This window comes from Limulus polyphemus, unplaced genomic scaffold (genome assembly GCF_000517525.1).
Source record: "Limulus polyphemus unplaced genomic scaffold, Limulus_polyphemus-2.1.2 Scaffold1002, whole genome shotgun sequence".
Lineage (NCBI taxonomy): Eukaryota > Metazoa > Arthropoda > Merostomata > Xiphosura > Limulidae > Limulus > Limulus polyphemus.
Window position 1 is genome coordinate 294,069 of NW_013666612.1, and position 13,219 is coordinate 307,287.

At 32.1% G+C, this 13,219-nt stretch overlaps 1 protein-coding gene across 1 annotated transcript in view; it reads left to right on the forward strand.

Moving 5' to 3' along the window:
• The window catches only part of LOC106461637 (protocadherin Fat 4-like), a gene marked incomplete at its 3' end in the record, with an annotated part of 101,360 nt that overhangs the window by 34,506 nt on the left and 53,635 nt on the right, over positions 1–13,219 (forward strand). Inside the window, exons 11-14 of the mRNA XM_013921475.1 lie at positions 1,159–1,181; positions 1,693–1,777; positions 3,415–3,543; positions 5,590–5,901. Of these exons, the coding sequence (XP_013776929.1) occupies positions 1,159–1,181; positions 1,693–1,777; positions 3,415–3,543; positions 5,590–5,901 (549 nt within the window). The remainder of the gene's footprint in view (positions 1–1,158; positions 1,182–1,692; positions 1,778–3,414; positions 3,544–5,589; positions 5,902–13,219) is intronic.

Sequence of the window (13,219 nt, forward strand, 5' to 3'; positions counted from 1 at the left end):
AAATATGACGAACATTTATTTATTGAAATTGATTCAATATATGCATTTCACTATTTTTCTTAAGTTGGCGTATCCTGAAAAGTGTCCAACGCTCATAGACAACAGAATTTGATTCAATGTGTGTAGTTCACTTTTAAATGGCTACATATACCAAATAATAAATATATTTTCATTCTTTAAATATGAAAATCTTCATTACCTTTTCAGTTTTATGAAATTGATAACCTACTCCCACTCCCCACCCCCCACAAAAAAATGCTTCTTTTTTAATTTGATACAATTGTTCACCAGAACAGATCACCCTGAAGGCTTTACTCATAAAACATCACAAATAGTGTGCAAAAAGGTAGAATATCATTGTCTCTGAGCTAAAACTGATTATTGAATAGTTTGACTTGCTAGCCATACGATTCCTGAACTGACAAAGAGTTATACATCCTTTCTTCCTTAATCTTAATGTCAATAACAAAAACATTTGAATTTTTGAGGTTCATTTCATTATTAAAGTTAGGGAGTTTTATTTTCAAAGTAGATTTACAATTGATTATTATGGAAGTTTCAAGCTAAACCTTTAAAGTCAGTTCAGGATATTTCAAATTCATTAGTTTGACTGTAGGTGTGGAAAGAAGAGTTGCAGTGAGATGATAAAGGTGATCTCGTATATTCATGGATATGTACACGGATAGCTGCAAAAATACTCAAATTGTCAAAAAACAAACACCGTTTAACCGTATATATTTTTTTTTGTTAAAAATTAAGGCTCACCCCTGAATGGAACATTAAGTTATTGCATTTCATTAATACCATATTTGTATAATTCACACGACCTCTGTCGATCGAAATATTAAAGATTCAAATCGGAAAGCGAAACACTGACATTTACGTCACGTATTTAATTACTTGCTGAACTTGGTGCATCTCTCAATTGAGCTATAAAAAATTGAGAAAAGCATTTGGTATTTAATATCCTTGAGTAGAAAATTAACAGAACATTATTTTCTGAGGTTAGTTAGTTGTCCACCGCCAGAAATCGTACCTCAGATTTTAGCGTTGTAAGCCCGTAAACTTACCTGTCCTACCGGGGGACTCATATTCTATGGAACGGGAATGAGTAAATATGAATTGCAAACATTATGATACTTTTTTTTTTTTCGGTAGGAAAAGTATACAGAATCTCTATGGTTAGTGTGATCAGTTTAATCCATTCCTACATAACATTCATCAATAACACAGCCTAAAATTCCATCAACAATTTCTTTTTAGATATTTTTTTTTCGTTTTTTAGGATATAATAATATTATGATCTTGAATTTTTAACTGCGTTTTTGAAAGATTTTGGGACACAAAAAAGACGAACCAGCTTTCATGACACTGTAGGCTTCACCGGACAAACGAACATTTTACCCACAGTTCTTTGATAGTTTTAAGATAGCGTGGGTAGAAAACGATAATCATGTGACTGCTTTTGTGATCCCACATACTCTTCAAGTATCATGATTTGATTACTTTTATGTATATATATATATATCATAAAATATCCACAATATGTTCTTTCAAGAATTTTTCTTTAAACACAAAATATGATAAATATCTAATTTTCAATTAAATTAAAAAAACAACAACATGAGATAATTTAGATAACAGAAATGATGCAATAAAGTCGCAAAGTTTCATTTAAACCCAATTTTTCAGTGGTCGAGTGACAACAGCCACTGTCCTGGATTACGAAGAAAGACAGACATACGATCTTCTCATTCAGGTGTCTGATGGACAAAATGTAAGTAAAGAGAGGCTGCACGTGTAAGTATTAGTTTTCTGATGGACAGAATGTAAGTAAAGAGAGGCTGCACGTGTAAGTATTAGTTTACTGATGGACAGAATTTAAGTAAAGAGAGGCTGCACGTGTAAGTATTAGTTTTCTGACGACAAAATGTAAGTAAAGAGAGGCTGCACGTGTAAGCACTAGTTTTCTGATGGACAAAATGTAAGTATAGAGAGGCTGAACGTGTAAGCATTAGTTTTCTGACGACAAAATGTAAGTAAAGAGAGGCTGCACGCGTAAGCATTAGTTTTCTGATGGACAAAATGTAAGTAAAGAGAGGCTGCACGTGTAAGTATTAGTTTTCATCGAGAGTTCAACACACGTTTAAAGTCTGTCGATTGGTGACCACATACAGAAAATACCACTATTGTTTATATCTAGCGCACAGAATAATAATTTATTATTAAGCACAAAGCTAAATAATGGGCTACTTGTGCTCTGCCCACCGCGATCAATGAAACACAGTTTTTAGAGTTAAAAGTTCCCAGACTTACCACTGAGATTGCTGTAGTAAAGTAACAGTCATGAGTTTTGGAAAAAGGGTCTAGGGCCTGAATCGTGGAAAATTTCTTAATGTATCTCAAACTTTAGATTTTGAGTCTAGTTATTGTATAATATAAAAGTAAGTTTGATATATGTCTCTTAAACACTTTATTTTCCGAAACTTTCATTCTTATGTTTTTTAAATTATGTTGAAGGTTTAGAGTATAGGCCTAATCACAGGCTACTGTGAAATATAGCTCTTGTGACGAAGCAAAATGATGCGTCACACTTCAAAATAATACGCAGTTTCTCAATAATTTGATCTTGTATGCGTTTCTGTCCCTTATATTGTATCATGGAGTGCTTTATAAACTGTCCCGAACCATGTTTTACAACCGTTCCCTGGCCTTAAGCCATACAAGTTTTAAGATGCCATTAACCAAGACTTAATCCTAAAAAATGTGTTGTTAATTGAATACATGTGTTGAAACATGCTCTGTTTTTATATATGTTTTATTTCTTGAACATGGTTTTGCTTTCTGAATAATAATTGCTTCTACGATTTAAGGATGGCTTTGTTTTAAGTTTTCAGCTTAAGTTGTGTTTTGATAAATGATCACGTTTTGTAGATCATTCGTAATTAACTGATCAAATTTTATAAGTCATGATTTATTATATCTGATTGCATAGGATAAACCATATTTATTAACTTATCTCACATCTAAAGCCATGTATTCTATTAACTGTTCAATAGTTCAAATTCAAGGCTATTTTTGTTTGATCCAGTGTTTTAAGTCACAGTTTGTAAAATTCTAGCTTATGTCGTGAACTGATTGTTTTGTTTTATTTGATCACTTGTTTTGTGGTCGTCATTTAATAACTTCATGATTTATTCTTAGTTGATCCATAGTGTTTGACATAGTCTTTTAGATTAGTCCCAAGTCGTAGATATTATAATGATAAATCACATTTTCTCCCAGTATCGTGCCACGGGATTATTTAACAAGGAGTAAGGTCATAATCAAAATTTAATTGGATATTAAATGCATCAATAGATGAAGAAAGAATTATGTTCTGTATATTGGCTAATACAAACTTTGGTTCTCCAGATGGCAGTGTCTCCGCTGTCTGTGAAAGTGGTAGATATCAACGACAAACAGCCTGTGTTTACCCACAATTACTATAACTTTTCTGTATTTGAAGAATTACAAGAAAATGTTTCAGTGGGAACAGTATTGGTAAGTAGCTTTATTTTAGATGAGGACCTATTGTGTCTTCATAGATAACTTATGAAATGTTGGATGTTCCAATATATCTAGTGTTCTAAGAACGGTATTAAAAGTACGTTTGACGTAAATTGGAAAAAAACACGATACTTACCTAATAGAAAAGGTTTGTTTGTTATGTTTTTTTGTTCAGAATTTGCGCGCAAAACTAAATACGGCCTATTTGTGTTTGACCGTCCTTAATTTGTAACTGATAGACTAGAATGAATTGCAGCCAGTTAATAGTATCCACTGCAAACTCTTAGATACCACTAAGCCTATTTGTGCTTGACCGTCCTTAATTTGTAACTGATAGACTAGAATGAATTGCAGCTAGTTAATAGTATCCACTGCAAACTCTTAGATACTCTTTTCTGACCGAATAGTGGGATTTAACCAAACTTATGGATCCAAATGTGGAGCATGTTTTTTGTGACAAGGGGACACTAACCACGAACTCTCGAAGCTACAGTCGGGACACGCTGATTATTAGGCGTTACTCCGTCACGGGTTTTTAGATTGTTCTTGTGTGTGTTTTTATGTTTTAAATTTGACTGAAAGTAATGTAAGGAGAGGGAGAAACGTCTTTCAAGATGGTTTTTGATTGATAAGAGGGTTTAATTCGGACTTAATTTGCAAACCATAAACTGTTACCCTATATTTACTATAAACGGTAAATTATCTTACGTAAAACACGTGAGGATTGTTATAAGAAAAGCACGTTTGCACTTCAGAGCCGTTCTGAATTATACTGTATTTAGAAGACACTGACAAGGCTGAGATAATTATTCCTGGCTAATTATTTTCATCAAAGCGATAACTTTCACTAGCTTTTTTCCAGATATCGAGTTCTAATTAGTAAAACATACATTTTCCTGAACCACATCACAACTAAGTCGTATTACTTTTTCAGCATGTGCTATACGTTATGTGCAAGCAAAAAGAGATGAAATCAGTTTTTCAGTCACAACCGTGTTTACAAGCAACACATTTTTAAATTATAGCTTAAAATTAATCCAAAATTTTCATCATTATATATCCTTCCTTACCCTGTACTATTTAAAAGGTTCCAACATGTTTTTTTAAAAGTATCGCTTCCATTTGTAACTTTTCCATAATGCTGCTGTGCACAAGTGTAACTATTAAGAAATGTTCTCCAGAATTTTACTTGTACTAGATGAATAGATTACTCGTTATACATTTGTTTTGTCGTAAAATTAATTTACTGTTAAAACATGTAAAAGATTCTCTCGTCTATTCTATATTATGATAGTTTCAACATATTCCTTTGTTGTCTAGCTGAATGAAAATGGAAACAATATCACACGGAAAAGTAGTTTACTGTATTAGAGTTTTATGTCACTGTAGTTATGTTTCTAGTTTTTAGTTAGTATATTTGGTTATGACCACGAAGACCAACCCATTTTTTTGAAGATACTTTTGATGCGGCAAAATGCTTAAGAGTTATTCCATTAAAAAAAGTTTTAAAGGTAATAATTAATATGCAAAAAAAAGCAATATATTTTGGTGTTTATAAGTAGCAACAAAGAGTTATAAAAAAGTGTATCATACACGAAAACTTACATGAATATATTTATACCGATCCACAAAGTCATTTCATATCTCAAATACGTCGCTGAAAAATCATTTAATGAGTTTAGCGTTTACTACATGAGTCACTAGCATGATATCTGAGCTTAAAATAATCCGGTGACACCTAATTCAGTTATGTAACTTTTTTCATGATGAAAATAATTCGCATGAAGAATGTCCTTAAGCTGCAGCAAAAATAACAACTTCAAAGTAAAAAAAAATCTAAAAAATATTTAAAAATTACGTTTCAACGACACAACTTAAAAAAAAAAGGTAATGATAAAAGAAAAAATTATCAAGCCCAAGCTTTCAGGATTTATCGGCCTGAAAGCTTCGGCATAATAACTATTTTATTATTTCAAGAAATAGTGCGTATATTTTGATATCGTTATACACCAATACAGCAATTCCCATTATGTACTTTAGGCTGTTGACGGAGACACTGGAAAAAATGCCGAAGTCCGTTATAGTATCATCGGCAACAAAGCCAGCTCTTTCTTTCACGTCGACCAACAAGGAAATATTCTTACAAGAAGAAGCCTAGATAGAGAAACTGATATAAAAGTGGAGTTTCTGGTAATTGCTTTTGATAGAGGAATTCCCCAATTGAGCGGTACTGCGACAGTTTTTGTGAGAGTGGACGACATCAACGATAATGCACCCTATTTTGAAAGGGAGTCTTACACTGTTCTGGTGCCTGAGGAAAGGGAGCCACCTTACAAAGTATTCGAAATGAACGTAAGTTACATTACCATCGGAAGAGCGATTGCTGTGATACACTCTTTACTGGTTTCGACAAGCCAAACCTTATTTGAATTTACAGATGTTAAAGCAACCTAAATCAAAGAATTTTTTTGTTTGTTTATATAACAGTTTTAATGAATATTACTAATTATATTACAAAACCGGAAGAAATGGAAATGTTATTAGTGAGACTCGTAACACATTTTATGTATTCATGAAAAAGAAAATAAATATCAGTAGTTTTCCTTTCGTAGCGGTGACAAGTCCTCCCATTTCAAGTTCCAATATATACTTTCAGGAAAATGTTTCATGTAAATTACCAGCTTGTATAAAATGAAAACCCAATAGACTCAGTTTTTCAATACCCAAGACAATAACATTTATCTTAAAATCAATACAATCTCAGAAAAACAAATGTGTTTGAAGAACAGCAGTGAATGGTGATAAAATATCAATCTATATTCGGTTTTTATTATTATTCTTACAGCTGTTTACATGCAAATTTAGTCTTATTACTTATTAGTTATATGTATGAAAATAATGATTGATTGTGTAGTTTGATGATTTCGATACAAACGTTAAATGAGGAATATCAAAAATGTGTCCCAACATTGGGGAACTAAGTTATTATGTATAAAATGACTAATTAAGACTGTCTACTAGCATATGTTGTATTTCCCTATATCTTCTTATATTATATTAGATATACTCCCCTATTTTCTTAGTGCATCTTTCATTTCAGTGTAACTGCTTGCACAGTTTTATTTTCCTGGCGCATAGATCTCAGGCGTGGAGTGAACTGCAACTGGCGAAACTTACTCATTTTTCTTTACTTATTTTTAAATACTTATTTATCGAGAACATACCATAGTTGAAAGCCACAAGTTCCTGAGAGTGGAGCTTCTTGTAATTTCTATATTTTAAGAATAAGAACATGTACAACACTGAATTTTCAGTTTTTCAGGACTTAACAGATTTTTATAATATAATAACTTATCTGTAGGTTTTGTTTAATTCCCCTTTTTCTCTTTCGATGTTTATGTTTTTAAAAATATATAATAAGGTCGAACATTCACAAATCTTATGTTCTATAGATTTTAGGATAAAATGAACAAATCTTAGAGTTTTCTTAATTGATAATCCCTGAGATTTTGATGTGTGGAAATCTTTCCTCCTTAGAAACGAATTTCATTTGATATTTGACATATTTCTAGCTCCAGTAGAGAACAATTCGTATTAGTTATGGTACTTCTTATGCCGGAACACTATACCGCTTGATTTAGATTGGAAGTAACCTTCCTTTTTTCCTTTAGTGTGGTAAACCTGCAAATTACCATTACAAATGTACCATAATACTATTTCAATTTTAAAAACATACGATTTTGGCCATTCCGAGAAAAAAACAAATATATATAGAGCTGTAGAGCATAAAGCCTGTAAATTATTTAACTGTCCTTCAGGGAGAACTGGATACCAGTTTTTTTGTTTTGTTTTGTTTTTAGGAGTGAGGGAGGAGTATTTTGTATATGGGTTTAATAAACGTAAACAATTTACGGACATAATTATGACATTAATCAATATTTCAAGTTTTGTTTGGTCTGAAAGCTACTTCGTTGATGGCTCCATATTTATACACTTAAAGCTAATTCTAAGTAAAGCTTTTGAGAGATATACTTACCTCCAAACCCCAAAATAAACAGTACATTCCAGGAACGGATTTTTCTTCATCATGAAACATTTCCAAGTGTTTGTAGGGATATTTTATGCAATACTGTTTTCTAATGACTCAATTATTAAGGGATACAGTTCCCAAGTATTTGAAATGTCAAGTTACTTTCATATCGGACTTAGTTTTTCTTAAGATATTATTTGATGAGAATGAACAATTGAAACAGACCTGGATACATTTCAAATTGAGACAATCTTCTTTGGAGCTGATTAAATCTAAAACTATAGCATGTGTCAAAATTATACTTAAAACACGAAAGAGTTTCAATACATATACCAAATGTCAACATAACACGGAAAACAACATTCTATTAAATGATAGCTTGCCTTTGTCATGGGAGGATCTGGTTTCATTAGATTTGTGGGGAATTGCATTTTCCAGCGTGCACACAATTAACAAAACACACACATGATTCTTATTACATGTTTACTGAGAGTAACTGAGCAAATTTATCTCTTTCACACATACCCTACTGTTATATTAACAAATCTAATTAAGCTTACCTTAGCTAAGTTTAGTATTAGAGCACATACTTTAGGAAGCGCACTAAATAGTTTGTTTCTAGAAACTAAAAAGGTTTAAACTCCATAAAGTACTTTTGATATGAGACGAATATAAAGATATTTCCTCCTAAAATGAAGTTATGTTAGATTTGTGATCATTATATCTGGTAGCATGTTATACGTATGTACACTTAGAATAAATGTTTAATTAAAAGTGTTTTCAATGCTGATTTCTTAATGCAATATAGAAGTGAAATGGTTGTAATTATTCTCGGTACTTAAAAAACACAACGAACTTGTTTTTAATAAAATAATAAATTAAAAAAATATTAGTGTGAATTAATGGTAGCAAGTCGCTACAGTAAAAAACAAGATATTTTGTTTTTGATATAATTATGTTATGGGCATTTCCTAATTAATAGAAATCTGTTTGACTTAATGCTATTATTCTAAAAAAGAAAAACGAAACGTAAATTATATTCTGACATGTTTTGGTATGCGTCTAACTAAAGGTTCGGGCTGTGGATCCTGATATTGGAAACAATGGTATTGTCCATTATTCTAAACAAGATGATGGACTAAGCAAGTCTGCTCCTTTCGATGTCCATGCTTCAAACGGGTCTGTTTATGTCCTAAAAGCCTTTTCTGAAATCAAGCAGAAACCTTCTCAGTATACGTTTTTCCTTCTCGCCACTGATTCAGCCGAAATTGGATATGAACGAAGGTTTGTTTATATATATATCAAAAATGTTTGAATATCTCATTATTTTATATCGTAATTCTTTTAGGCATGAGTATAATGTTTCAGCACGAATAACAACTGTAGATGATTTCTCTAAATAAACAATTAGTATTTATTCTGGGGCTCAGGTTCGTCCTGTGGTAGAGCTCTGTATTTTGGAGCTGGCGAGCCGGGTTCGAATACGTCTGATACCACAAATTATACCCAGCACCTCAAGCTGTGGTTACGTTATAAGAATAATCAATCCCTTAACATAAATGATGGTTGGTAGGGTGCTGCTGATTGGCTGCCTTCCTTCTGGTCAGTAGTTCAAAGTTTTGGGCAGTGGCAATAGCTTTACCAAAAGTACAATAAATTAATCATAAAATAAAGTATTTATTCTCTATATCAATATTTTATTAAATGAGCTTTATATATATTATAAGATATTATTTCTATGTAAGTTAGCAATTTTTTTCTTATTCCTAAACATATAATACAAAGAAACAAAATGAACTATTTTAAGGGTCATTTGATTATGTTTCTTATTGAAGGTTCGAGATAAACAATCTTTAGATGTTATAATGAGTTTCTTACTTCTAGGTCATCTGTGGCAGTTGTCCACGTTAACGTGACAGACATTAACAATAATTCTCCAGAATTTGAAGGTGCCCCCTATGAGACTTCTGTTGGGGAATCTCTTCCTCCAGGAGCTTTTGTAGCCCAAGTTCGGGTTGGTATTTTATTGTTACTTAAATTTCTAGTGAATATGTTTAAAAACCCTGAACTATTCCTAACACCTAAAGCTAGGCTTACAGTTCATATGAAGATACAGGTACTATATCTATCCGATTTTTAAGTTTTAAGTTTGATTCTTTTGTAACTGAAGAAAATTAAAGAACACATAGTTGTTAAAGAAACTGAAAGTATGAAGAGACAGCATTCTTTGTTGATATTCTTTCATTTTCCACTTATAAAATCGGTTGAATGATATTCTTTCTTTGTAAGAAATGAGGAAATAATCATAGTCCCTTTTTCAATTTGCATATTTTGCTCACAGACATTTACAGTTAAATCATATTAGTAACAGAAAAAACAATTCGTAAATTCCGATACTATTGAGTCTACTGTCAGCCAAACATTATAATAAATAAGGTGTGAAAATTTGATAACACCGAGTCTAATGCCAGCCTAATATGACAATAGATAAGGTGTGTAACAGCATAGATTACGATAGTACCATACCAGGATTATTTTGGTCCACTTGAATCGTTATCCGCTCACTTTTTTATTTCAAACAAGACATTTTCATACGTGATGTTAGCAGAAATATAAATTTTTACCAAGAAAATTCTTAAAGTAAAACACATTTGTTCATCACATAAACCCAGATTATTTTCTTAATATTGTAAATGAAATAATATTATGTAATTAGCAAATACTTGGATGTACATAACTCGTTGAAACTGCCTCAATTAACATTTGTACCGAATGTAAAGTTTCAAGTACAACAGTTGCTTGTTCAGACTTCTGATGTTTTCTTGAGACTATTATTTATAACCACATCCATTCTAGTAAGATTAAACACACACAAACAGTTTATTATAACACATATAGCATGTTCATTCTAACACATACAAACAACTTATAAATATTATAACGCATTCAAACAGTTAAGAACAATTATAACACATACAAACGGCTCACAAATAATATAACATAAAAAAAAGTCTCAAACTTCCTAATGTCCTTGAAATTTATAGGTTAATGATTGAGTCCAATAATCTCAGTTATCGTTCACCTGCAGGCTCAAGATCAGGATTCTGATACGATACTGACTTACTCAATTATAGCTGGGAATGAGGAAGGGACGTTTTCGATTGATTCAAAAAGGTTTGTTTGTTTTATTACAACAATTTGGCTATTAATTTCATCTTAATTTATTGAACGATTGCAATATTTTTTAAATAAGTTCATTTATCTTTTAAATGTAAACATTCGTTTTGTGGTTTTACTTAAAAGAAAGGAACCCCTAAAAGAAAACAGAAATGAATTGTCATTTTTGTAGCTACGTCTGATACACTTCAATATCATATATATTAAAAATAATATTTTAACATTTTAAAGTGATGATGAATAATACAACCATACGAAGTCATAAATAACAACATATTTATTGAACGTTTCGGAACATACATATTCCATCTTAAGTAAATTCCTACAATAAACAGGAAACTACAATTATAAATAATCACCTGAATATTAAATGAAAGCTTATATACTACGATAAATACTTGTAAGGGCAATGTTAAGACTCAAAATGGAGGAAGATTGTCAAGGCCAGTAAGTTAACTTGGATATCATATAGACACGCGCTCAATGACTAAGTAAAGGTAGCGAGAATAAATTATAAGAAGTTTAACGTAACACAAGTCGAGTTGTTATTCAAGCTAGGGAGATTTTGTTTAATAAATTGTTGTTGTTTTTTTCAAAAAGAGAAGTTTCAGGCTAAACCTTTAAAGTCAGTTCAGGATAGAAGTTTCAAGCTAAACCTTTAAAGTCAGTTCAGGATAGAAGTTTCAAGCTAAACCTTTAAAGTCAGTTTAGGATAGAAGTTTTAAGCTAAACCTTTAAAGTCAGTTCAGGATAGAGAATTAAGTTCTCAAAACTATATACTTTAACTCATCAGCAAAAGGTTAAGATTCTATTGGTTTTTATTTATATGATGTTGAAAAATAAGTGCGTTTTGATTACTGTCTGGGAAGACCCTGTATACCCTAAAGTTAACAACTGTTAATTAGTTCTCTATACTGTGTGTAGGACCACGGCTGTATACCCTAAAGTTAACAACTGTTAATTAGTTCTCTATACTGTGTGTAGGACCACGGCTGTATACCCTAAAGTTAACAACTGTTAATTAGTTCTCTATACTGTGTGTAGGACTACGGCTGTATACCATAAAGTTAACAACTGTTGATTAGTTCTCTATACTGTGTGTAGGACCAGGGCTGTATGCCATAAAGTTGACAACTGTTAATTAGTTCTCTATACTGTGTGTAGGACTACGACTGTATACCATAAAGTTAACAACTGTTAATTAGTTCTCTATACTGTGTGTAGGACCAGGGCTGTATACGCTTTCTTACAACATATTTTGGTCTTTTAAGGTTCTTACGTTTGCCTCTAGGTCATCAGTTTCCTTGATGACATATATCTGCTTTTGAAATTAATCACTATATTCTGAAGACCTTTTATGAACAATAAATAAGTATTTATTTCGAAAAAAATAACAATATTTCTGTCGTTAGCATTACAATTTTTATTTGTTATTATATTCTAAATCTTTTTTCAACCTTATCACAGGGCGACAACGCTAAATTCAGGTACATTTTGCTAGATGACTCTCAGGCTTTTGCTATTGACGAAACAAGCGGATGGATAACGGTGCGTGACCCCTCCAAACTAGATCGCGAGACCAAAGACTTGCTTATTATTAAGGTGAGAGAAACGCTTCAATGTAGGCCATATTTAAATTTGTTATATGCCACTGTCAGATTAATGCCACATGTATTTCAACTATTAAGGCCTTAGTTTTTGAATGAAATTAGACGTAACCATGCTACAATATCTACATCGTTGAAAATGTGACTTGTCTAATGATTATATAACCAGAAAAACAAACCTGAATAAAATATGTTTTCTTTTTATAACGTGCCTAAGTGTGGATTGTCTTTACTTTATTATTTAGTTCGCCTTTTGTTGATAGGTGATTGCTGAGGAGTTAGTACCTAATGTCAATCTTGACGCACCAACGAGCGTCACCGAAGTTCATATACATCTTCTGGATGCCAACGATAATAACCCACTGTTCATACCAAGTTCTGCCTTCAGTTTTACTGTGACGGAAACGGATCCGCCAGGAAGTATCATTGGTTCTGTAGGTTTTCTTGTTTAGTTATTTTTTTCGATTGTGGGTTTTCTAACTGTCATGTTACTTTAACTATTTTACGTAAGATCTAGTATTATTTCCGTGGTCCTACACACACAGTATAGAGAGCTAATTAACAGTTGTTAACTTTATGGTATACAGATGTGGTCCTACACACAGTATAGAGAACTAATTAACAGTTGTTAACTTTAGGGTATACAGCCGTGGTCCTACACACACAGTATAGAGAGCTAATTAACAGTTGTTAACTTTATGGTATACAGATGTGGTCCTACACACAGTATAGAGAACTAACTAACAGTTGTCAACTTTATGGTGTACAGCCCTGGTCCTACACGCAGTATAGAGAACTAAGTAACAGTTGTCAACTTTATGGTGTACAGCCCTGGTCCTACACGCAGTATAGAGAA